The sequence below is a fragment of the Myotis daubentonii genome, chromosome 8 (genome assembly GCF_963259705.1).
Source record: "Myotis daubentonii chromosome 8, mMyoDau2.1, whole genome shotgun sequence".
Lineage (NCBI taxonomy): Eukaryota > Metazoa > Chordata > Mammalia > Chiroptera > Vespertilionidae > Myotis > Myotis daubentonii.
This window is the reverse complement of record NC_081847.1, coordinates 85,506,543-85,531,708: the sequence shown is the minus strand read 5'-3', so window position 1 is coordinate 85,531,708 and position 25,166 is coordinate 85,506,543. Positions and strand designations below refer to the sequence as shown.

Genomic DNA, 25,166 nt, shown 5'->3' with positions numbered 1-25,166 from the left:
CACAACACATACATGCACTGGTATGATATAAAGTCAAGGTTAAGCGGTATTGCTAACTACAGATGTTTAGGACAAAACATGACCTAACCCTGGTTTATATTTGTTTTACTCTTATTTCTTTTATTTACTTATTAATCTTTTTTTAATTAAATCTTTATTGTTCAGATTATAACATTTGTTCCTCTTTTTTCCCCCCATAACTCCCCTCCTCCCAGTTCCCTACCCACCCTCCGCCCTCACTCCCCACCCACTGTCCTCATCCATAGGTGCACGATTTTTGTCCAGTCTCTTCCCGAATCTCCCACACCCCTTTCCCCCCGAAGAATAGTCAGTCCATTCCCTTTCTATGTCCCTGATTCTATTATGATCACCAGATTATTTATTCACTTGATTCTTAGATTCACTTGTTGATAGATGCATGTTTGTTGTTCATAATTTGTATCTTTACCTTTTTCTTCTTCTTCCTCTTCTTAAAGGATACCTTTCAGCATTTCATATAATACTGGTTTAGTGGTGATGAACCCCTTTAGCTTTTCCTTATCTGTGAAGCTCTTTATCTGACCTTCAGTTCTGAATGATAGCTTTGCTGGATAAAGTAATCTTGGCTGTAGGTTCTTGGTATTCATCACTTTGAATATTTCTTGCCAATTCCCTTCTGGCCTGCAAAGTTTCTGTTGAGAAATCAGCTGACAGTCGTATGGGTATTCCCTTGTAGGTAACTGACTGTCTTTCTCTTGCTGCTTTTAAGATTCTCTCTTTGTCTTTTGCTCTTGGCATTTTAATTATGATGTGTCTTGGTGTGGTCCTCTTTAGATTCCTTTTGTTTGGGGTTCTCTGCGCTTCTTGGACCTGTAAGTCTATTTCTTTGACCAGGTGGGGGAAGTTTTCTATCATTATTTCTTCAAATAGGTTTTCAATATCTTGCTCTCTCTCATCTTCTGGCACCCCTATAATTCTGATGTTGGTATGCTTGAAGCTGTCCCAGAGGCTCCTTACACTATCTTCATATTTTCGGATTCTTTTTTCATTTTGCTTTTCTGGTTGGGTGTTTTTTGCTTCTTTGCATTTCAAATCTTTGCCTTGATTCTTGCGCTCCTCTGGTCTGCTGTTGGGAGTCTGTATAGTATTCGTTATTTCAGTCCATGTATGCTTAATTTCTAGTTGGTTCTTTATCATAACATCGAGGGTCTCATTAGATTTCTTGAGGATCTCACTACATTTATCGGCGGCTTCTAGACAGTTCTTAAGAGACCTTAAAAGTGTGGTTCTGAACTCAAAATCCTCCATTGACAGTTTTGTCCTGTTTCTTTGTCTCCGCATTTTTTATGCTTTCTTGGTGCACCCCCTAGTGGTCTTTGTGCGCAGTCTTGTTGTAGTTAAGCCTTGATTGTTGTCAGCAATACCGGGGGTGATTTGACCTCCAGGCTAACTGGCTATGAGAGTCCGTATTAATCTTTTTTTTTTTTTGAGAGAGAGACTATCCCCAATTTGTAGATAAACCCAGTTATAAAAGGCAGCCTAGTTCCCTCTTGGTTTAATGGAACAGAACTTCAATACCAGCTTAGAGTTAAAAATGATAGAAAGATCAACTTCTATCTGGTCTAAGCCCCTATAACAGAGGTGGGCAAACTTTTTGACTCAAGGGCCACAATGGGTTCTTAAACTGGACCGGAGGGCCGGAACAAAAGCATGGATGGAGTGTTTGTGTGAACTAATATAAATTCAAAGTAAACATCATTACATAAAAGGGTACGGTCCTTTTTTTTTTTTTTAGTTTTATTCATTTCAAACGGGCCGGATCCGGCCCGCGGGCTGTAGTTTGCCCACGGCTGCCCTATAATCTAGGTCCCATGCAATCAAACCTATATCCTCACTAATGTTCCCCAATGTCCATCTTCTTCCTAACATCCACCTTCAGGCAATTCTACTAAATTTAATAATTTAGTAATAATTTAATAATTTCTATTAAATTATTATTCCAAATATATTTTCTCCTTGTTCTTGGTGAAAGGAGTTGTTGTCCACTTCCTACCAATAATTAGTACAAATGGAGGCTATATCTTATATTAAAGTAACTTTTTGTCAAACCCTAGGCTTAAGCATCCATAGGTCTCTCGACTTTTAAGAACTGAGTTGCCACACCACTAAGAATTTTGTAGATTTTTATTAGTCTTGAAATTGGTTAATCTGAATGTAAAAACTAACCATATATTTGTTTTTATACATTACATACACTTGAAAAATAAATAATGTTCTGCATAGCATTTAAAAAAGCAGCAGCATATACAAATAAGTCTTCAAGCAAAATGTATAAATATAGGACCCACCGAGGATTCGATTCTTAAGGTTCCACACTAAAGACAGGTCAGAGGTAGCCAGGAGGCACAGTCAGTAACACAAGCTCCACTTTGGCTGGAAAGCAATGACAGAAACAACAGAAGAGGCACACAGTTGGATGGAGACACCTTGACTTAAGACTTGACTAAGTATGTCTTTGAAGTTTGACATTGAACAAAGATACAACTTTGGCACAAGACAGGTTAAAACAGGGTCCTTTAAAAACCTCAGTACAAAAAAATCACTCTTTCCTCCCCCACCTGGTATCATATCTCCTTCCAAATAAATCTCATCCATAAAAAGCCCCACCCCTTAGCACAGTTGTTTTCGTGGTTACAGGTTAATAAAAGGGCTTGGGTTTTATGAATGGCTCTGAGAAATATTGCTTGTTTGTCACATCTGGGGCAGATTGGAGAGAAATGGCTATAAACGTCTTAATGAAGTTGCAGAGATCAACATACCATGGACTTTGCCTCTTAGAAATCTGGGTCCTTACCTGGCCCCTGTCACCAACATGGTATATAATTCTAGACACGTGGCTGAACCTCAGAGCCTCATTTTATACAGAGTTCATAATGGCTTCCCTGTTCACCTCCTGTTGTTAATCTCTAATTAGGTGACCCACATGAAAATCTTTTGGAAAGTAAAAATGGGTTCCTTGGATATCATGTATATTAATTCAAATAAAGAATTAGAGGCTTTTCCAAGAAGTTCAACAGAAAAGGGGCTGGTATTAGAGCAAGGTATTTCTAAGGAAGAAAAACAGCATGTGAAATCTTAGCACCAGCTGTTTGACAGGCGATGGTTCTGGATAAACAGATATGTATAACATATGTAATGCCTTCTACCTTCCTCAACAAAAGAGATTTTGCTCCAAAGCAATCATATCTGGTAGTTGGCCACTATTCCGATCCCCAGCACATATGACGCCCTGCTTGCTACTCTGCTGGTGATCAAACATATCACTTTTAGGGGGAATGCACATGCTAACTAAGAAGAAATAGGTAGAAACTACTGAAAACCCCAGGGTCCCCATTCTTCCATCCTCCCCAATGCCCCTTGTGCCTTCATCATATGTATAATCGTGGACCATTTAAACTTTAAGGGAGTCTACAAATCCCAATCCCATGAAGGTTAAGTGCTTAATAAACATTTATCCAATAAAAAAAATGAGCAATAAAAAAATAAGAAAGCCAATAATGTGTGCTTTAGAGAGTGAGTTAAGGAACAGGACAGAATGTCAAAGAAGTAACCGACATTGATCGATGCAGCTCGTTGAACCCCAACATCGAGGGCCTCAGCATCACCCCAGATCGACCGTCTCTGGGTGAACAAGGACACAGGTCTGCCGTCCTGACAGGTCAGCTCCCAGCGGGAAGGCCTGTCACTACGACACAAGTCGGGCCCCACCCTGCCAGCCTTCCACATAGGCCCCCTCCAGAGCCAGTGGTCCTCGCCAGGCAAAGCCCAGGCCCACCCAGTCACTTCGCAGCCAGCCCGGTGTGCACGAGAGGCCCAGGCATTTGGCTGTTTGCACACAGGTCTGGCCTTGGAGCTATTCTAGGGCAGCAGCAGGAAGAGCAGTGCACTTTCCCCTCTGGCGAGAAGTCCCAGTTGTCATGGGAGGCAAGGTCCTGGGCCAAGCAGGCTCTTCCCTGTGCTCCAGCGTCAAGGCCAAGAGCGGTCCTTCCATCAGGTGGGTCCTCAGCAGTAACTTTCCTCCTTGTGCTTGGTAGGCGGGGCGGGGGGGCCTTGCTGGCACCCTCAGGGAAGCTCCACAGTTTGCCTGAAAGGAAGCAGGTGCGAGTGTGAGCCTAGACTGAGTCGTTAAATTAGATGGGCAGTTTCAGAATCCCACAGTCCTGTGACCACTGAGCTGTGGTCACACTGACGCTCCGTAACAGGAGACAGAGCAGCTGGCCTGCAGCCCGGCCCTCAGGATGGCAGACAGTTCATCACAGGGGACCCGGCGCGGGTGCAGCAGCTTGACCATTGACAGCCAGATCAAAGTGAGGTGGTTTATCTGAGCAAGAAAAGGCCTTGGCTTGAGTAAACCAATCTGCCTCAATCCTTGCTCCACTGTCGCCAGCTGGGGGACCTGGAAAGAGTTTACCCTGAACTCCCGGAGCCTCGGTTCCCCACTGAGCATAGGGTTAACAACACCAACGTCCTGGGGTTGATGCTAAAAATTAATGAAGGCACTGAATGCAAGGTGGGCACATGTATGTGCTCAGCCTATGGCAGTAAAACTATTATCTAGGACAGTGATGGCGAACCTATGACACGCGTGTCAGAGGTGACATGCGAACTCATTTTTTTGGTTGATTTTTCTTTTTTAAATGGCATTTAAATATATAAAATAAATATCAAAAATATAAATCTACCCTAACTGGTTTGGCTCAGCGGATAGAGCATCGGCCTGCAGACTGAAGGGTCCCAGGTTCAATTCCGGTCAAGGGCATGTACGTTGGTTGCAGGCACATCCCCAGTGGGAGATGTGCAGGAGGCAGCTGAGTCGATGTTTCTAACTCTCTATCCCTCTCCCCTCCTCTCTGTAAAAAATCAATAAAATATATTTATATATATAAATCTTTGTTTTACTATGGTTGCAAAGATCAAAAAATTTCTATATGTGACATGGTACCAGAATTAAGTTAGGGTTTTTCAAAATGCTGACACGCTGAGCTCAAAAGGTTCGCCATCACTGCGCTAGGACCTTGGTTGGGGCAAGAGGTAGAGGTTGGTGGTAGGGCCGGTCTCCCTTTTCTTCAGCAAGCGTTTAGACTCAGAGGACATGTGACAAATTCCCCTTTTGGATGAGCCCACCGCCTCACACCTTGAGATATCAGCTTTCTTCAGTTCTGAAATAAAGGGACTCCAGCACAGGGCAATGGGACACTGATGCAAGGCGACCCCTTTGTCTGATTCAGCGACACAGACGAGCACTCCTGCTTCCCAAAAGGGGGAGAATTGCCTACTAATATCCACTCACACCAACCTGGGTCCCCAACAACCTAAAAGGGAACTATACTGTGTGGTTCTCCTTTACTTCTTCCCCAGCTCCACACTCCAACCTGGTGCCCAGTCCCATGTCCACGCGTGCTGGGCGAGCAGTCAGCATGTGCTGCGTGAACATAGGAGAAAGTCCCGGTTACCTGGTTCCACTTCTTATTCTTCCGCTGTCCAGACACTTGTGGAACCAGAGCTCTTGGCCAGGGGATATGCTGGTGTTCTCAGGGTCTTCTGCACAAAAAGCATATCTAGGAGGAAAAAGAAACCACCGAGGTCACCAACACTCTACAGGGGAAGGCACGTGGCTGTGCATTAGCCAGATGGTGCTTTCTGGATCCAAGGTGGACGGAGCGAAGAGGAAAGAGAAGTCTTCCTCATGCTGCACCTTGACTCAAGGGCCTTCGGAACACCCTACCGCGACTACAGGCAGACCAGACCGGGTCTCGCTCTGAGGTGCCTCATGATTCTGCTCATGTAGCCTTTAGCCACACCTCTTCCACATTCTTCTCTCGTCTGTTCCAAAGACTGCTGCCTCTCGGAAGCCTCCCTGACTGCCTGAGACCTTGCTCTCTCAGTTTAATAGGAAAGCATGTCTCTCAATTTAATAGGAAAGCAATTTAACAGGAAATGCTGCTTTTGTTATTGTCGTTACTTCTTATGGCCTGGTGTCAATAACGAATGTTCCCTCTTATTTAACACATGATGCACTGCCTTGAATGGCATGTGGATTCCTATATCTATGGTGGACTGTAATCTCCTTGAATAAAGGAATGCGAGGTGCCTCCGGTACAGACCTTTTAAATACCCACCAAGGAGCATGGCTGGGCTCAGCTGTGAGTTAAAACAAAGATTCGGGAAGTGGACAGCAGGATCACAGGTAGAATCCGGGGTCGAATAACCATTTCAATTATAACTGACAGCCAAATCACGTGGCCCACCCCCACCCCCACCTCAGAAGCATATGATTAGCCTGACCCCATGACCAACAGATGGGAGGGACACGTGACCCTGATGCTCACCTGCAGGACAAAAGCCATAATCAGAACAGCTTTAAGAACCTTTACCAGGAAGCCCCTACAGCACATGAACCTATCAGAAGGTGACTCGCCTTATCACAAACAGAAAAAAATTAAAACAAGAGTAGGGGACCAATTCATACCCAACAGGGTAGCAAGAATGTCCCACCCAATACAGGTGAGGAGGAGGGGAAAGGAGAGCTCTTATTCTGTGGCTAAGATTGAAAATTGGTCCAACCACTTGGGACGGGAAATTAATAACATCTAGTCGAGTGAAGAAGACATGCACTATAACTTCGAAATTCCACTTTTTAGTATTCATACCCCAAAGAAGCCCTCACACATGTGCACCTCCGCTCCTCTCACGGCCAGCCTGTGCCAGCGGCGATGAGTGCACACAGGGCATCTGAAGACTGTGATGGAGCAAATGCCAAATGAGGTACAAAGGGGGCAGAGGCTGTTTCCAACCATCGTAAGGCTGACCATGACCTCCTAGAGGCCTGCCGAAGGATTTGATCAAGGTTGCCCCCAACACTCTCTTGACAAAGGTCCGGACTTCCCTGGCTTCTACTTAGAAAGAAGCTGCTCAGAGTGCCAAGGCTCAGAGGTGAAGGCAGTGACAGATAAAGGTCTGGATTTTCCATGCTAGTCTTGGGGTTACCAGGCGCTGGTAACTGGAAGCTGCCAGCAGGCGTAGCATACAGGGTTCTCTTCTACTTGACGCCAGGACCCTGCCCCATGTCCTTGACTCACAGCCTCGGAAGGAGAGGTCTGATGCTCTGAAAATAGGATGCTCGGGAAACCGGGTCCCACCAGAGACCTCATCCTGGGGGCTTCCTGAACTGGGTACTCTGGTTTGTTCCATGCAAGCAAAGACTTGTCGTTGCATGGACCTCAGAGCACACAGTTAGCAAGCAGCACTCCTGAAAAGCCCTGTCCGGGGGCAGCCCTGCTTCCTCTGGGCCAACACAGGGCTTGGCAAATAGAACGAGGGCTGGATTGCAGCCCCCACTTGCGCACCCCCTCAGCCAAGGGCCTGTGATCAGGGCCCAAACGTCGACAGATGTCTTGATCTGGACTTCGCTTTCCCTTGCAAAGGTGTTTGAGGTTTTGCCCCCGTGTTCCGGATATGAAAGGACTGAAGGTGCTTGCTTAGCAAAGGAAAGGACACGGCCCAGGCACACGCCTTGTGCTCACCACTGACATGGGGCCAAAAAGGGTCATGAGGCACTTACTTGCGCTGGGTTTCCCCAGACTTGACCCGGATGCGCCTGATAGTCACTTCCTGCTCAGGCTTCCGGGACTGAGACAGGTATCTGCGAAACTCGGTCCACAGGCTGTACCAGGACTGAGGTGCCCGTTTCCAGGTGAGTCTGATCTTCAAGAGGTCTCCCAAGTCCTCCTCTGTGTACACCAGGAAGGTGTTGGTGGCATTCAGCCCGATCCGCTCCACTCTGCAAGGGGCGAGAGAAGCGGGTCTCACTCCCCAGCCACTTGGAAAACTGCCACACCCGTGGGGTGATGCCCTGGCAGCACCTGCCCCCACGGACAGGAGAGAAACAAGGAGAGGGCTCTCCCCCAGGTCCTCCACCCGCACTGGCATCACCAAGGTGGAAGCCCACTGTCTCCACGCTGACAGAAAGATAATGTTGCCTACTGCACCCCAGACTTTTATCAAAAATTCCTGAGTACCTACCTCCCTATTGATACTACTTCCTGGGGGCACAGGTCCAAGAAAGAACAGAAATGAGAAAGCAGAGAGGAGTCACATCCCCTCTCAACAGTATCCTCTTCCTCTCTGCCCACAGGCATCTGTCTCCTGGGAAACTCCTAGCCCCCTCCAGCCCATTAGACATTTGGGGAACCTGCCTCACCCCATTTGTGGGTGTGACTGTTTGCATACAAACCTGGTCTCCCAACTAGACCCTGAGCCCTGATAGCCACTACTTTGATGACGCCTTGTATGTAAGGAGTGCTCAACAAATATATCCAGATTGCTATGTGCCCCTCCCACAGATAATTAGAAATGGTCCAAATTTCCTAATGTCAGGCGTTGTCTGAAATGAAACAGCACTTTCTGTCCAGCTGATCCAGCAGCTTCTCACGCTGCTGATGTATCCTGGGAGCTTCCCTCCCAGAAACGTTGTGTGTCAAGGGCCTGGTGGGGGAGAGCAGACGGAGAGACAGAGGACTGCAGAGGCCGCTGGAATCACCCAGCCCTCAGACCACACCCCTCTGCGCGGTTCACACACTCCCGCGCTCTCTCATTCTCATACCAACCTGTCCTCACCCCAGCGGAGGGAACTTGGGACTTACACTTCCAAAGGCAGCATCTGCGAGTCTGCACTGGTGCCATAAAGGGTGACATAAAAGATGGGCTCGATTTCTGTCGTGTTCTTGTAGCTGAAGAAATGGATCTTCATCTGGTAATGATAAACTGCAGAGACAGCAGAACAAAGACAGTGTGGGCCTTGATTGTCATCCCAGGGCAACCTGTCCCAAACTGAGTCATCTGTCACTGGGTTTTTAGGGACTGTCATCCTTTGGGTCCAGCCCAGCCTCCAGCTTCTCTCTGGTCTCATTCTGTCCAGTGGCGTAAGAGGGATAGAAGAAGGAGCTCTAAACTGGGGGTGCAGGAGACCTTTGGGGATTCTGGCCCAGCTGCTTTCCTATTGCATAGCCTTGAATTAAGGACCAAGGCTCTTTGAGCCTCAATTTCCTCATATGTAAGTAACGCCCACGATTCCCACAAAAGTTTATGGTTTTATAACATGTTATAAAATGGCAAGATATCCTTTTGATCCCTATTGGTCCTACCTCAGATTTCTTGTGATAATCAAATATGAGCAGCTTTGAAAAGTTAAATGCAGGAGAGATTTAAGATATTAACACCCTGATCATGGAGTGATGATTCACATCACAAAAGGAGTGCCCACCATTGGTTTTTAGATTAGCTTTCCTACGGCAAGCACAACGCAATCCGATTTGCAATGGTTTGCTCTAACTGTGCCGGCCACGCCTCCCCGGCAGGGATGTGACCTGTTTCACCAGGTGTTTAGAAGGAGGGGGACAGGCCTCAGGGCGCGGCGGGGACAGGTTACCTCGGAAAGGCATGCCCGCCCGGGTTTTTAGGTACATCTTGCTGTTCCTCTTGTGCCTCGTTCTCTTGGCGTTGTAGCCAATGCTATTACAACGGTTCTTCCGGCAGCTGAGACAGATCCCCTTTTTGAAGCGGCGCGAGTCCGTGCACTGGAACGCAAAGCTCGCCTTGTCCTCGTTCATCAGGGAGTCAACAAAGAGGAATATGGCCCGCTGGTGCTCACATTTCACGCCCTCTGCGATCGCTGTTGGGGAGGGAGAGTCAGAGAGCATGCATGATTGATAAGCCGCTTCTCAGTGATCTGCCCGCTCAGTCAGTAAGTACTGTGCAAAATTGGTACTCAGTAAGTACTGTGCAAAATTGGTACTCAGTAAGTCCTGTGCAAAATCTTCAACAAACATGTATTCCTATTGTTATAAAAAGAAATTAATCAATAATAACTGGACCTTCTCAAAGCTTGAGAAGGCAGAACACAGGCCACGGGAGGCCGCTCACAGGCTTGTAGGATGAGGAGTGGCAGACAGTTGGAGGGCCGTTGTGGGGGGAAGTGGGAATAATGAAATAAATGTGGTTGGGATCTCTAGCAGTGGTGGCTGATATAGGAGAGGGTGAGGTAACTGAGTCAAACTTCCCCATGAAGCAGAAAATAAGGAACTCACTTCCATATGCAATTGACCCCAAGACATCGTTGAGTCCACAACCCGGCTGGAAGTCACCCCCGTTGGGGTAGATGTCGATGTGGCCCACGGGCATCTGAATCCCGATGCTCAAGCCGAAGGAACGCGTGTAGGTGTGGAGGACATCCACAAAGTCTGCGTCGTCAGGGGACAGCCTGCTGTGGATGTCCACCCCTTCGAACATGGGCCCGGCAGGATCCAGACCTACAGCAGAAGGGGGAGCCGAGACGGACTGTGTCAGATGCGCCCAGTCGAGCCCGAGGATGCAGAATGAAACTGTCCTCAGAGCCCAGCCAACCTGCCTGCAGCCCAGGAACTTGGCTTTCTTCTGCCCCCTTCGCCTGCCCTGACACCTCGGCTGACTCCGTAGACTGCCCACAAGCTTCATCCTGGCACATACCAGGGCTGTCAGAAGTGGGGCAGTTCTAGAAAGAACTCGGGCTGGCTGAAACTAAGCCGTTCATCCCATTTATCCTGCCACTGAGAGCCGCAGAGGAGCAGGCTTTTCACAAAATAACTGAGCTACCTCCATTTCTGGAGGGAAGACTCAGTCTCCCCAAACTGAGCTATTTATATTTCGACTTAATTGGTCCTCTTCCTTTAGTGATGACCCAGGCCCAGGGGTGGAATAGCGAGGGTGAGTGGGGACACCAGATACACTGAGAACCTATACCCCACGCCTCCAGAACCCTTCTGCTTGGCAGCTGCTCAGAGAAAACACCCTGCAAACGTTCTGGATTGGACAGGCAAGCAGCACGGGGAGAGCGCTGGCTCTCGCATTTGAAGATCACAGATATCGCTGGGGAGCTCGTTACAAATTCAGAGTCCACTCTGCAGCTACAACACACTCTGGGCAGGCAGACCAGCCACTGGTTACTGTGTGTGTGTGGGGGGGGGGGCTGGGGGAGAGGGCAGGGAAGGGAACTGGGCAGGCGTGGCAACCATACGAGAGACTTTCACCATCTTTTAATGTTGGAACCCACCGGAATGCAAAACCATTCAAAAAAGGAATTTGCAAACTATAAAATGCAGGTTCCTAACCCCCGTAGAGATTCTAATTAGTAGATCTGGTGCGGGGCCCAAATATATATATTTATTCTCCAGGTGATCCTAAAAGTAGCTAGTCTGTGGGCCAGGTTCTGAAAAATTTCGCCACGCTTCAGTACCATCTATGAAATGGAACCTGAATGTCTTAATTTATACAGTTCGTGTGAGATAATATAAGATTAAGTGCTTGTCAGTGTAAATACTAGCTACTATTATGAAACCCAAGTAATTATGGGTGCCAAATTCATCCCAACCCAGAAGGCTCTTCAGACACAGAGAGAAAAAGGGAAGAAAAGAGTATTTACAGTCGAGGAAGGGGGTCTGTTTAGTCTAGAACAGTGGTTCTCAACTGGGAGGGATTTTGCTTGTAAGGGGACATCTGGCAATGTCTGGAGACATTTTGGGTTGTCAAAATTGGGGGAGGGGGAGAGAAGCTACTAAGCATCTAGTGGTTAGAGGCCAGGGCAGCTGATAAATATCCAATAATGCTCAGGGCAGCTCCACAACAAAGCATTTGAATGGAGCGGAGGTTAAGAAACCCTGATTGAGAAACAAGGCAGGGAGGAGACATGACCAAAAACAGTCATAAAAAGGAAGTGATGCTACCTACTGTCAAGAACTGTTCCAGCCCTGGCCGGTTTGGCTCAGTGGATAGAGCATCAGCCTGCGGACCGAAGGGTCCTGGGTTTGATTCCGGTCAAGGGCACGTACTGCTCCCCAGCCTGGGCCCTGATCAGGAGGCAACCCATCGATGTGTTTCTCTCACATCAATATTTCTCTCTGTCTTTCCCTCTCTCTTCCACGCTCTCTAAAAACCAATGGGAAAATATCCTCAGGTGAGGATTTAAAAAAGACCTGTGTTCCCTAGGCCCCAGTGCCACCGAACCAGGAGCACATTGTGGGCTTGAGAGAGGAGCTTTAGGAGAAGCAAAAGGCAAAGCTATTGTCCAGAGTGGACAGTAAACCTGTGGAACTCATTACTCGTGAGAACGGGTGGAGGTGGAGACTAAAGAGTTTCCAGAGGTTTAGAGAAACACACGAAAGGCAGAGGCAGCTTGGGGAGGCCAGGCTACTCGTGGGCTCACCCCAGCCCAGGACCCAAAAGAAAGATGGCACAAAAGCAGCGTCCTCCCAAAACAGCCCACGATGCCTTGTTTTAGAGGCTGCAAGAACCACAGTTCTGACACTAACAGCCTCTCCCCTGCCTGCTGCCATGTCTCCTGGAGGGAAGAAAGAAAAGGAAAAAAGGAACATTCTGCTTTGCCACCAATACAAGAGAGGGGCTCTTTGCTTGGTGTGAACAAAAGTCTCCACCAGACGGTCAGTGCCATGGGAACCGAGCTGCGCGGGAGGAATGCAGGCGGCTGAGGGCTTCTCGACAGGCCTGCTGGCGGCCAGGCGGGGCCTTCCCTACCCAGACTGCCCGGCCTGACACGGGGCCAGGGCTCACACTCTGGGGAAAGTTGCACAGTTTACTTTTTAAACTCGGAATGGGACGGAGAACTTATCCCCTCCGTAAAGAGAGAGCAGATGGAGAACCACCCCTCCTTCCACTCAGCCTGACTCCTCCGAAAGTGCTCTGTCCACACACACTCACGGGCATGCACACACTCATGGGCGTGTAAGATATCGGACCCATTGTTTAAGCACCGAGCCATCGTTTCCCTATCTGCAAAATGCAGCCAAAAGGACCCCCTTGGCCTGGTGCTATGTGACTTACGTATGGCACAAAGCACCTGCCACACAGTAGGTGCTTGACATTAGGTAGCATCTAGCCCAGAGCCTACAGAGTGGTCACTTAATTCATATTTCTTGAATGAATGAATGAATGAATGAATCTATTTGCTTATTTATGTATAACTAAGTAGACAAGTGTTCAATTAGAAATATATGATCTATTATATCACAGAATTCCCTCGGACGCCTAATGCACAGCTCTCTGATCCAAGCAAGACTGGGAGTCCCTTCTCCCCCTGCAGGCCCAGGCCTCTGCACTGCAGCAGCAGCAGCCTCAGGATCCCACTCCGCTACAGTCTCTGGTCCTCTCACCCATCGGGGCCACCTGCTTCCCAGGCCCATGAGAAAGAAGTCTGAGGGGAGAGGAGAATGCACAGCCTCCCCCATCAGGCATGCACCACAGCGCATGTCAGGTCAGCCAAATACCCTCCAAGGGGCTGCTTGGCAACTGGACCGAGGCCACTCCTTCCTGTTGTGCTCACCCAAGGCCCCCGTTCCACAGAGAAAGGCCGGGGAGAAGGGGCTGAGCTCAGGACATGCGGCCCCCGTGCCCCAGGCCGACAGCGCAGAGGACTGATTAGCATTCTGCCCGAAGCCCACATCTCAGCAGCTGCCACCCAGACAGGGGAAAAACCGGAACGCTCCTCACAGCCCCTCTCCTTTCGGATTTAGAAATCAGGAAAGGGAGGCTCTGCAGGTCGTCCTTGTTGCTAAGGACTCTCGGGTGGGGGCCTGGTGTGTGCCGGCCGCCACCAGAACAGCTGGCCCTGCTCTGGACATCACACGTTGCACGGAGACGGAAAGGAGGTGCTCAGGCGATAGGACCCAGCCGGGCTCAGGGTCAAACAGCTTTGCACTCAGTGGTTAATGAGCAGTCATGTGTGGCCACACAATCACTGCCCACCTAGAGGGCTCAGGCCCCGTGGCCATGGCAATAAAAAGTAAAGTTCTCAAAGTATGCTGAACCAGATCATTGGATCTAAAGGAGTGTGAGTGTGTGTGTGCATGTGCACGCATGCCAGGACATTCGACTTAAGCCCAGACAATGATATAAAGAGGTCCACTAAAACCTCACAAATACGTGTGTTTTTTTAAATCTACCCCAGCAGCTTATTGCTGAAACCTGAAACTCTACCTTTACTAAATCTTTCTTTAGCTAAGAACACCCTTCCACTTCAGTCCTGTTTCAAAATGAAATTGATCCACTCTTTCCTTCTATGGTAGGGGTGGGGGGAAAGCTGGAAGTGAAGACAAATGAGAGAATGTTGGAAGGAGGTTGAAAGTTCAGGGCAACAAATCTGCCATTCATTTTAGCCTAGAGCAAGCCCCGTGTCTGTATTGGAGGGGCCCCAACATGGTAAAGAGACTCTTTCCCACTTTTCAGAGTCATTAGAGGATTTAACCCAAAGGCCCACATCAAAATCTCACTAAAACGGAACGCTCAATTTTCTATTGACAACCTGGGTGCCAATATCAGCAAGGTGTCTTTAAAGACAAAGTTTTAATCATCCGTTCTAAACAGGCCACTATCACTAATAAATATGCCAGCCAAAAACGCTGGCAAGAGGCTGTTGGTAGATGAACTAGAAATTGGAGGCAGAATCCAAACTAGAATCCAGCCCTCACTCTTTCCCTGGAGGTCCTAGAGTACCACAGGCAGGGGTGGCAGTGAGCCCCAGAAGCTTGGAGGCCAGGGCTCCACCCCACTTCTGCCCTTTAGTTATCAGCTGTTTGCCCCTGGGTTTGTCCTCACCTGTTGAGTCAGACCAGTGGTTTTCAAACTGGGGCTTTGGGACCCGGTGATGCCTCCGGGGGAGGGGAAGGCCCAAACAGCAAGACTAACACTACCCACCACACACCCAGCCTCAGCTAGAACATCCCTTCTGTGTTTCCTATGTTGGGGTGCTGTACAAGTCCAATTGGAAGAAAAATGGGTTCCATGACTCATTAGAACGTTTGAAAAGCTCTAGGGTCGATGTTCTCCGGGTTTCTTCCGAAGCTAACCTCTACGGCTCACGCGTGCTGCCTCAGTGAGGGGCACTCTGGTTCAGAGAGGCCAGCTTGTCAGAGGAGCCGCAGGAGCTGGAGACCAGCTGTTTGTGGAGGAGGCAGCGCTTACCCGTGATCCTGCCCACCGTGCCTGTCACGAAGTTGCCAGCGTACCCAGCCACATGAGCTCCGAGGCTGTAGCCGATCAAATGAACATTCCCAAGAGAAAAGCCGTCCTTCTCCTGCAGGAAGGCACAAGAGGGTGTGAGTGGAGAGTGGAGTCCTGAGCCCACAGAGTCACCAACATTTCAACGGTTCCATCGTGACAAGGAGGAGACCTGGGAGTCGGGACCGAGACTTCCAGGGGCTGGCTTGGCTGACAGTGCAACACAGCTGGAACCCAGCCAGGCTAGAGGCCAAAAGGACTTAGAGACGCTTTAAATGCCAAGCGCTGAGGGCAGGTCGTGACTAGAACCTGTATACCTGACCTTTCCCCTACATGTTTTCCATTCTTTCTGGCAGCATCTAAGGGAGGAGGGTGGCTGTGTGGAGGTCAAAGCCACCAGACTCCCTGGAGACTAAGTGTCAGCCACCACCCACAGCTGCATCCTCCTTGCCCACCCTGTTCGGCCCCAGGAACCGAGTCCTCACCACAAGCCCACCTGAGACACCAGAGTTGGGACATGGTGCCCTGACCGGGCACTCGCTGGTGGGGGAAGAGGAGATGGGGATTTGACCCCAAAGCTCAGGAACCAAGCTCGACAAAACAACCCAGGCAGAAGACGGAGGGACTGTTCGGGAACCCAGAATTTTAAGACCTTTGGATCTGTGTTCCACACTTAAAATTTTCAGCAAGGCAGTAGTTGGAAGCAACGCCCTCCCCACCTCAGGACAGGCGCCTTCAGAGGCAAGAGCAGACATCAGTAGATTTGTAAGATTACCAGCCAGTCCTGCCTCCTGGCCGTTCCCAGCCAACCTGAGGGCATCCATTTCTGAGATCAGAAAGTAATGGCCCATAAGGCAAACTTTTGCCCAGCAGATATAAAATAACATGGAAAATCAGAGATATATCAATAACTAGAGGCCCAATGCACAAAATTTGTGCATTGGTAAGGTCCCTAGGCCTGGCTGGCGATCAGGGCTGATCTGTGGGGCAACCGGTGGGGTGATTGGGGGGCCCCCACTGGCACCCGCCTTGGCTGGCCTGGGGCCTGTGAGCTGGGGGCACCTCCTGCATTGAGCATCTGCCCCCTGGTGGTCAGTGCACATCATAGCAAATAGTTGTTCCGCTGTTCGGTCAATTTGCATATTAGGCTTTTATTATATAGGATTAAAAGGCTGTCGAAAAGTCCCAGCTTTCAAATATTTCAAGCCATACATAATTCAATAACAATGTCAATCCCAAAGATTTTGATCAGACATCTAAAATTCACTGTAACACTGTCTAACCTGTATTTCTTAAGAGAGTTCAAGATGCTGCTCAGGAAAGATGACCCCCTCCCATCCCCAGTTACCTGAAGCCAGTCGAGCATCCTTGCGATGCTGTGTCCCACCGTCTTCGTGTTATTGACCGCATCTATGTAAAGCTGGTGAGCCAGGGGGAGCCAGTCAACCACCACGACATTGGCTCCTCTCTCTCTCGTCCGCAGGGCTGACACGAGTTTGTACAGCCATTCCCCAAGTATGCCAGTCATCTGCGGAGAAAACAGGAAACTTCTCAAATCTCCTCTGGGTCTCAGAAATCCTAATGAACCTAGAATTCAGTTCCACTATCCTCTCCCTAGCTGGTTCCAGAACCTTCTCATGGACTGCTCAGGGCCCAAGCATTTGCACATGAGCAGAGCACACCACCGGCAGGATTTCTCCCTGAGTGTTTGTCTTCATTGCTCTTTACATTCCCAGTTTCTCCCATCAAAACTTTCATAGTGTTCTGCCCCACTGTCCTACAAGGCCACAGTGAGATATGCATTGGTGGCAATACAGGCCTGAAGTTGGTCTAAGTTCCTATCACAGTCGGGCAGGTGGCCTGCTCCATCATTCAAAGGCTGCTTGGATGGGTTGCCTTGGAGAATTAGCTTCTCTCTTGAAGATACAGAGAGATGGTGTCTCCCCGGCAAACTCAGAATGAACAAATGACCCTGTCCTGCAATCCATCCTTCTTGACCCCAGAGAAGGAAAGAGCTCTCCCAGGAATCCCAAATTAGAACTCAGAGCACATTTTCCCACAGAAACAAAGTGTAAATGGTGACAAGGTCCAGTTGTAAACCTATCCGCAAGCACATTATGAGATAAAAAGATTTTCTGTGCCTGGCCTGGGAACCCAAACGCCATTGACAATCTTGCTTCTATGGGAAACCGCTATTCCAAGTTTCAAACAGATCACAAAAGAACTTTCTGGAATGCAACCCATTTGTAAGTTGCAGGCAGTTTGTATTTACACTTTGACAGGGGGCCTTAAAGAGATTCAAATGCATGATTCTAATCGTGGGCTCTGGGATGAAGACAGATGGACAGGCCTTGAAACAGCTCTTCAATCACATTAGGTAGGCAGGCACCTACTCCCGCCCCCCCACTGCCCCCCAGGCCTGTGATAGACCTAAAGACCCAAAAGCAGGTAATGGATATGAATGTCTCATCATTAAGAAGAGGAATGTTGCCCTGGCTGGTTTTGCTCAGTGGATAGAGTGTCGGCCTGTGGACTGAAAGGTCCCAGGTTTGGTTCTGCAAGGGCACATGCACAGGTTGCGGGCTCCATCCCCAATAGGGAGCTTGCAGAAGGCAGCCAATCAATGATTCTCTCTTATCATTGATGTTTCTGTCTCTGTCTCCCTCTCCTTTTCTCTCTGAAATCAATAAAAATATATATATATATTTTTTTTTTTAAAAAGGCCCTAGCCAGCTTGGCTCAGTGGATAGAGCGTCAGCCTGGGGACTGAAGGGTCCCAGGTTCGATCTCGGCCAAGGGCACATGCCTGGGTTGCAGGCTCGATCCCCAGTAAGGGGTGTGCAGGAGGCAGCCGATCAATGATTCTCTCTCATCATTGATGTTTCTATCTCTCTCTCCTCCCTTCCTCTCTGAAATCAATAAAGAAATATATTTTAAAAAAAGAAGAAGAAGAAGAATTAGAGGACTGCCCCTCCCAAGTAGCCCAGGCAGAAACCTGCTCACTTAATAATGCCATTTTCCTGCAGACTGTCATTCTCTGAATGAATAAATCCCTCGGTGGCCAAAAGCTTCTGAAGCTGAGTGTTAAACCCTTTTTTGTTGAAGTTTGTCATGGACCTTTCCATGTGAATTGCTCAGCTAGGGCACATTGAGAGCCCCAATGCCTTTAAAGAGCCATCTCTATGCAAACAGGAGGGCACCATGCCAATGGCAGCCAGCAAACCGGGCCAGCTGGCTCCTCATGGCCTCTCTGAGCCAGACAGGTTGCTTCAGCTCAGCTCAGTTCTTAGGGAGGGGTGGCCCCCGTGAGGCAGCGGTTGACCAATGTAATTAAGCGTAATTAGAGGGACCCCGAGGAGCCGGTGGGGCTGGGCGGCTGCCCTCAGGAGAGCCACTTTCTGAAAGCCGCTGTGTGCCAGCACTAAACACCACCCTGCTGGAGTCCAGATGCCCCCTCAGCGAAGTGCCCATTACATTCTTCACAGCTGTCTGAAATACAAGCAGCCCACAAGAAAAGACGGGGGGAGAGAGTGGAATCTGGAAGCACCAGTATTCTTTTTAATTGACCAAAACAAAAGAAACCAAACCCGGTGTCAAGCTGCAGCGCTCCCTCCCCGGGACTCACCGCCCATCCGTGAATGATGAAGAAGGTTTTGGCTGTCATGTTGAAGCCACAGTCTTCCAGGGGCTGGTTGTGGCCGAGGGGGAGGTAGCATCCGTCATGCTCTGCGTCCTCGGAGGTGCGGAGGTTAAACCTCACGGAGGGTCTGGCAGGAATCTGCACATCCTTGGGCTCGTGGAGCTCATCTGGGGAGAAAGAACAGAGCCGGGTGCATCAAGGGGGCTTGAGTCATGACAGATCCGGGGTGCAGCTCTAGTACAACCTGGGGTCAATTATGTAATCCCTCCTGGTCTAAGTTTTTACCTCTGCTCAGTGTTTCCTCCTCACCTCCCAGAAAAAGTTGCCAAGATATTATAAAAGGGACATCTCGTCTATATTTCAGAGCACTTACTTAGTCACTGGTATTAATTACTGTGACTGAAATAAACAGGTCTCTCTTGCTTGTCTTCCTCCTTCCCTATCAAATGAGTTCTCCTTCCTTCCCCCAAGGAACTGCTTTTAGATTATGGGTCCTCAATTCTTTTGCTGAAGTGCTTGGGACCAGTGGAGTTGCAGAATTCAGACATGTTCAGATTTTAGAAAGGCATTATGGTGCATACACCATGTCTTATATAACACCTCCCGCAGGGTCTGGGGCATTCTCCATTCATCAAGCACACTAACATTTCTGCAGGGAAATGGCGTGACTACTCATACTTGAGGACCAAAAAAAAAAAAAAAAAAAATTACGAAATAGCCTCTGGTCAGTTCAGCTCAGTGTTGCTGCCAAGTGAGTTCAAGTCAGGTAAGGCCAGGTCTTGCAGCCAAACAAGTTACCAAACTTTCTAGTTGTGGGAGCTTTTGGAGTTTGAAATTGGAGGTAAGAAGCTGTCGACCTGTTATGCAATGGGCTTCTCCTAGTGTTCCCAACTCGATTCTAGCACTTCCTCCAAAAACCTCATGCATCCTCGATGCCCTTTGCCGAGCCAGGATGTGCCAGGCATGCTTTTAGTTTGTTAAAGAAATGGTGAGAAACTCCTACGAGCAGAAAAACCACTCTATCCACTTCCCCTGCTCACACACACTGCCATGAAGGAGATGACCCTGCGCCCAGAACACAGCTGATGTCACCGATGGCCCTGATGGCCTTTACACACTGGGTGCTGTCGTCACCACACTGTTTCAGCCATCCAGGAAATCTTCCCTTGAGATCGGGCTAAGAAATTAGAAAATCAAGCTCTCTTGTCACTCAGAAATCAGGGGGAAAGATACCAAAGGACCATCCCAGGAGCCTCGTTTATCCCAGAGTCAGGAAGCAAATGGACAGAAGGACCAGAATCGGGGAGAGGGGGTGGTGAATGGGGTGGGGCGGGGTAGGGGGCGGAGAACGCAACAGATGTAAAAAAGGACAGGGTTCCAGAAAATGCAACTCAATATACATGAGCAGAGCTTTGTAATTAATGAACAAAGCCCCAGCCGGCAGAAATCTGAGCCATGGACATAACTAGTTTGACACCTCCTCAATTTCCACCCAGATAACCACTCACACAAAGACCAGATGGGGAATTCTAGGAGAAAGGGTAAAGGGGTCTGCTGGCTTCCTGGAAGAGGTTGGTGAATAAACCCGCATAGCTCGCCTCTGCAGCTGCTTCTCTGCCCCCAGACTTCTCGAGCTTTCGCCTGGGTCATGTCAACCTCTGGGACTTCATGGTTGCTCTTCACCCACATGTCCTCATGGCTCATTCTCTCACCTCCTTCCGTTCCTTGCGCTCAACTCTCAAAGAGGGAAGCCTGACCACAGGTTAAAACGGCACCACCTTCTCCCACCAGCACTCCGTACCTTCCATAACACTGAGCACCGTTTGTATATTTTAACACATTGGGGACGGATCACGAGAATTTGCCAGCTTTGCTTAGTTCCACTTCGTATTACACAGTGTTTTACAAAGCATCACACTAAAAAGATATTAGCTTGTAAGAACATGTAATAAATAACTTCAAAATGCAACGGGTATTTAATTTTAAAGCGTGCCTTTATCATTCATGTAAAACATTTTTTCTTTGTACTCGTTCAATAGAAACTTACCTGGCCACTGGGCAAAGCCAGCAATAAAACTACTGATCCTGCAATGTGTTAATTAGATTCCTGGCTGTCTTCTCACCACCGAAACGTAAGCCCCACGAGGGCGGGGTTTTCCCTGCTCCTAGAAGAATGCCTGGCACTAAGCAGACATGTACTAACTACTTTTTTCTGGGTGAATGAAATGGCCCAAAATGCTCAGAATCGCAGAACGCGGAAGTTGGAAGGAATATTAACATTCCACAGGAGGGGAGCTAGGTCACACTCTTACTTAGCACTAGAGTTGGGGACATGTTAAGGAAAGCAAGGCTTCCCCAAACATTCATTCATTCATATTTACCCTCCCACCAGTACATAAGCTGACATGGACCAACGTCGTTTGACCAACCTCGGCAAATAGTAGAGGAAATAACGGGGTGCAGTTTAGGGGTTCCCCTGGCACTCCCGCTGGGTGACCCTCCCCTCATTCCTTCTGCCAGTGGGAGAGGCTGCCAGGCAGAACTCAGAAGGAAGAAAAGCTGGCGGCTAGGAGGAGAATGAGAGGGGGTTGGAAGGAGGGTTGGGAGGAGGAAGCTGGCAATCTAGGGGAAGAAGTCACTCACCAAATGCTCCAGCCGCCTCACCTTCAAACACCTACAGGGTTGGATTAAAAGGAGGGGCGCCAGGTGAGGGAGCACCTTCTAACCCTCTTGGCTAGCAAACCTCCAGGTTCAAAGATGAGAACAAGGTTGAAGAGCTGCTGGCAGCCAGTTGGGCTGACTGGACAGCACCCATCCATCGAATGGAAGGGGCGGGGCTAGAGCCAGAGGACAAGGGCACCCGCCAGCCTACAGCCTTTCGGAGGTCCCGCTGGCGATGCCCGGGTCAGAAGCGCCAGGAAACAGGTGAACGGCAAGGCTAAGTAGGAGGAGCAAAGGGATCGCGCGGCATAAAAGGGCTCCCCAGGACCGGGAGGGATGGAAGGAGCGTGTGCAGGACAGAGGGGCCCGGCCCGGAAAAGAAGCTGGAGGTCATCAAAAATCAGAGCACGTTACCTTGCGGCGGCCCCTCTGGACCAAGGGGCGCGGGGCCTCCCGCGGCAAAGCAACAACAGGCGTTCCAGAGGCAGAGCAGAAGGACGGGGCTCCTCATCCTTTCCCGCCACACACCCCTCCGCGAAGCAGGACTTTAACAGGACAAAACCAACAAAACAACAAAAAAACACCTCTTTGCGGTTTCCAGCAGCCCGAGCCTGCAAGGCCCTTAGCGGGCACCTTCCCTCCAGCAGCGAGTGGTGTGGCCTTAGACAGCTGGAGGTGGCGAGGGTGGAAAGTGGAAACTTGGCTGAACTGAGCGGCGGGGCGTGGGAGGGAGTGTGAAGGGGCTTAAACCAGGACGGGACTTGCCCTCATCCGCGCCTCCCGCCGGGGAAGTCCGGGCTCGCCACTGTCACCCAGCGAACTCCGGGCGAGGTAGGTTTTTAAAAAGTATGGGAGTCATCTGACCCATCGCCAGATGGTGATTTGCATAATTTATTCCCGTCTTAGGACTCTGATTGGTCACACCTTCTCAGACGCCGGAACAGAGACTCCCAAAGTTTGAATGAAAGAGCCACACACTCACCACGTGGACGCTCCCACCCGCAGCCTGGCGTTCTCCCTCACCTGCCGCCTCCTGCCACCCCACTTTCTCCTAGTGCCCGTTCCCGGACCCCAGATTCTTCGCTCTCCTCTGCCGCCCCAGGGGGGACATGGCCCGACACCCTGCGCCTGCTGGGGACGCGACCCCTGGGGAAGGAGAGCTATCCTCTCCAAGGTGCACAGCTACCCCCGCGCACGGAATGGTCTCCACGCCGCAGACCAGGGGGCCGGCTGGGGGAGAGCCACCTGGTAACCTCGGGTACTTGTCTTCCTTCACTCCCACCCTCACACCCAGAGAGGCCCGCGCAGGTGCAGGCAGCGTGGAGGACAAGGATCGACCAGAACCGAGGCTCTGCAGCTAGTTCTGCAAAACCCGGCGCAAGTCTCCAAAGCCGTGCCCTTCTCCCCAGGACCCGCGGTAACAGTACCTGCAGCTCGGGGATGTTGGGGAAAACGAAAAGCGATCATGTCGGCGCTTGGTGCAGAGCCCGCCACGTGCTCCGTGCCCTCGGACCTCGGGGGTGCAGGACTGGAGGGATCCTAGCGACTCTCCCCGCAGAGAACAGAGAGCTGAGCTTGGGCGTCTCGGACGCGTGACCAGCGCCGAGTCTGAGTCTCCGCAGAGGCGCGCAACCACCTGTTGAGTGCAACGATGCAGCTTCTTCCTCGCGTCCTGTTTCCTGCCTCTCCTCCGCTTTATTGTTCCGCGTCCCTGCTCCTCCCTGGGTCTCGGGTCTCCTCCCTGCGTCTCCGCCTGCGGGACTCCGGGGCGGACAAGTCCGCGTCTGCCGCCGGGGAGCCTCGGGGTCCCTCAGGGCGACGACCCGGACCACGGGAGGGCGGCTGCGCCCCAACAGCCCTTGGGGACGCCGAGGCCGAGGACGGGGCGGAACGCTACGCTGCGCCCTTCCCAAACCTGAGCTCGCCTGCGGGGCTGTGCGAGCACCCGCTCCGCGAGTGCCGGTCCCCCTCCACCAAGGGCGGAAAAGCGCCCCGGCAGCCCCGCGCCCCCGCTTCCCTGGTGTCTGGGCCCCAGCCAGGACGATCTGCGTGGGGAAACCGGTTCGGGGGAGCAGGTCCTGTTCCCACCTGTTGCCTCGTTACTCTCGTTCTCCAGCCGGCCAGTGCGCTTTGTCCCTCCGGCGTGCTATAATTCACTAGCAAGCGGTAGGTCGGCGGGCGTAATATTTCTTAGGGTAAAACTCAATCCACTTTATGGGATGGTGAATGTCACCGCCAGATTTGTTGCTTCCGTCCTCCTTCCCCTTCCCTTCCTCCCCACCCCACCCCCGCCCCACCCCCTCTCCTTCCTTATCCGCCAACTACAAGATGTAAGTCAGGTGGTATCTACATTTTACAAATGGGAAAGCAGTCGTGGGGCCAGGCTGCAGGTTTGAAGGAATTCTTAACCATCAGGTCTCTCTCTCTCTTCTGCTCTAGGTTTATATGGCCAGTGCGCCTCTAAATACGAGCCCTTCGGTACTATGTCTCCATCTCATCAGTAGCTGAGGCCGTGGGTAACCTGTGAGTCAAAAATTTCCTCCTCTGTTAGGAGTTGCTCAAAGCCATAGCATAGTCCCCAGAACCTTAACTAGACATTGTCGTGTGTGTGTGTGTGGGGGGGGGGGGGTTGACAGGTTGACAGGGGTCAGTGCGATCCTCTGGGGAGCTAGGTATTGACCAAGGGAGAAACCTGAAACCTGGGCATGTGCCCTGACAGGGGAGCCTTTAGATGCGTGAGGGGCGGGGGAGACACTCAACCAACTGACCACACCGGCCAGGGCTCAGCACCCATTTTTTTACTGCCAAGTTTATGAAACCATTAAGTTGTTGCTGGTTGATTGGAGTGCCCTCCTGTGTCTCTACATTAAAATACCATGTGAGAACGTTCCAAGAACATAATGAAATTGCACTTGCAGCATCAGAGTTATGCATGACGTGAACTGCTTGTTAGGCATCATACTTTCCACAAGAACCACCTGGAGATCTGGGGAGCCTCCTAGTGGAGGAAGTCCCTGCCGGGAAGTTTCTGCAGAAACTTATGTTTGTGTTGCAGTCAAAATTTCAGGGTCTCAGGCTACTCTAGCAGAGGACTCTGGTCATTCTTTCTGGCTGAGCAGCATCTGAAGACCCCTTCCTATGTTAGGGGAGCCCAGCTCCCACCATAGAAGCTAAAAAGCAAACACACATCTTTCCAGCCTCCCTTGCAGCTAGAATGCCCCCATTTAAACTCAGCAAACCAAACCCTGAACTGGAAGCTATCGAGACTGGAAGCACTCCACTTTGCCCAGGGGGCAGTGCAGCGGTAGCCAGTGGGCTCTCTAAGCTGCAGTGGGGTCACTACCAGGTCAGTTTGCCTGAGTATCTGCCGAGCCTGGTTCTTCTGGCCTGCAGAGATTGTGGTTGCTACCCATTATCATTCCAATGAGTTCCTCTTCTGCATAAAGGAGCCAGAGACTGTATTGCTGACAACTAAGATGACTTAATCACTAGATGCTGATGGAGCAACTGCTAGGGGTAAAACCACTGGGCTGACCCCCCTGGTGGGTGGAACCACCCTCCTTCTCTCTATCCGACTTCCTGCCGCACTGGCCTTGTCTTCCTTCAGTTTCTCTATCTGCGCTGTCTAATACAGTCCCCACAAGCTAGCTGTGGCTCTCAGCACTTGAGATGTGGCTAGTCTGAAATGAGATGAGCTCTGAGTGTAAAAGACACACCAGATTGCAAAGACTAGAACAAAAAAAAAAATATGTAAAATACTGCATTCATAATTGTTATGTTGATT

At 50.1% G+C, this 25,166-nt stretch overlaps 2 protein-coding genes across 3 annotated transcripts in view; one reads left to right on the top strand and one right to left on the bottom strand.

Annotated features, from left to right (window-relative positions):
• The first annotated feature begins 2,097 nt into the window (after nt 1-2,097).
• Nucleotides 2,098-25,166, top strand: part of RPL17 (ribosomal protein L17) — a 45,294-nt gene continuing 22,225 nt past the window's right edge. Inside the window, exon 1 of the mRNA XM_059707276.1 lies at nt 2,098-2,109. The gene's annotated coding sequence lies outside the window, so the exon portion shown is untranslated. The remainder of the gene's footprint in view (nt 2,110-25,166) is intronic.
• On the bottom strand, nt 2,288-23,171 carry LIPG (lipase G, endothelial type). Of its 2 annotated transcripts, XM_059707273.1 has the most exons (11): nt 22,810-23,171; nt 21,797-21,927; nt 18,707-18,888; nt 16,430-16,609; nt 15,046-15,157; nt 10,125-10,346; nt 9,467-9,709; nt 8,682-8,802; nt 7,601-7,819; nt 5,493-5,597; nt 2,288-4,123 (listed from the first exon to the last, which is right to left on the bottom strand). In XM_059707273.1, the coding sequence occupies exons 2-11, from the start codon at nt 21,891-21,893 to the stop codon at nt 4,102-4,104; spliced, it is 1,503 nt and encodes a 500-aa protein (XP_059563256.1). In that variant the 5' UTR covers nt 21,894-21,927; nt 22,810-23,171; the 3' UTR covers nt 2,288-4,101. The 2 variants fall into 2 exon arrangements, with proteins under 2 accessions (XP_059563256.1, XP_059563255.1); XM_059707272.1 differs by lacking the exon at nt 22,810-23,171 and having other exon boundaries at nt 21,797-22,782.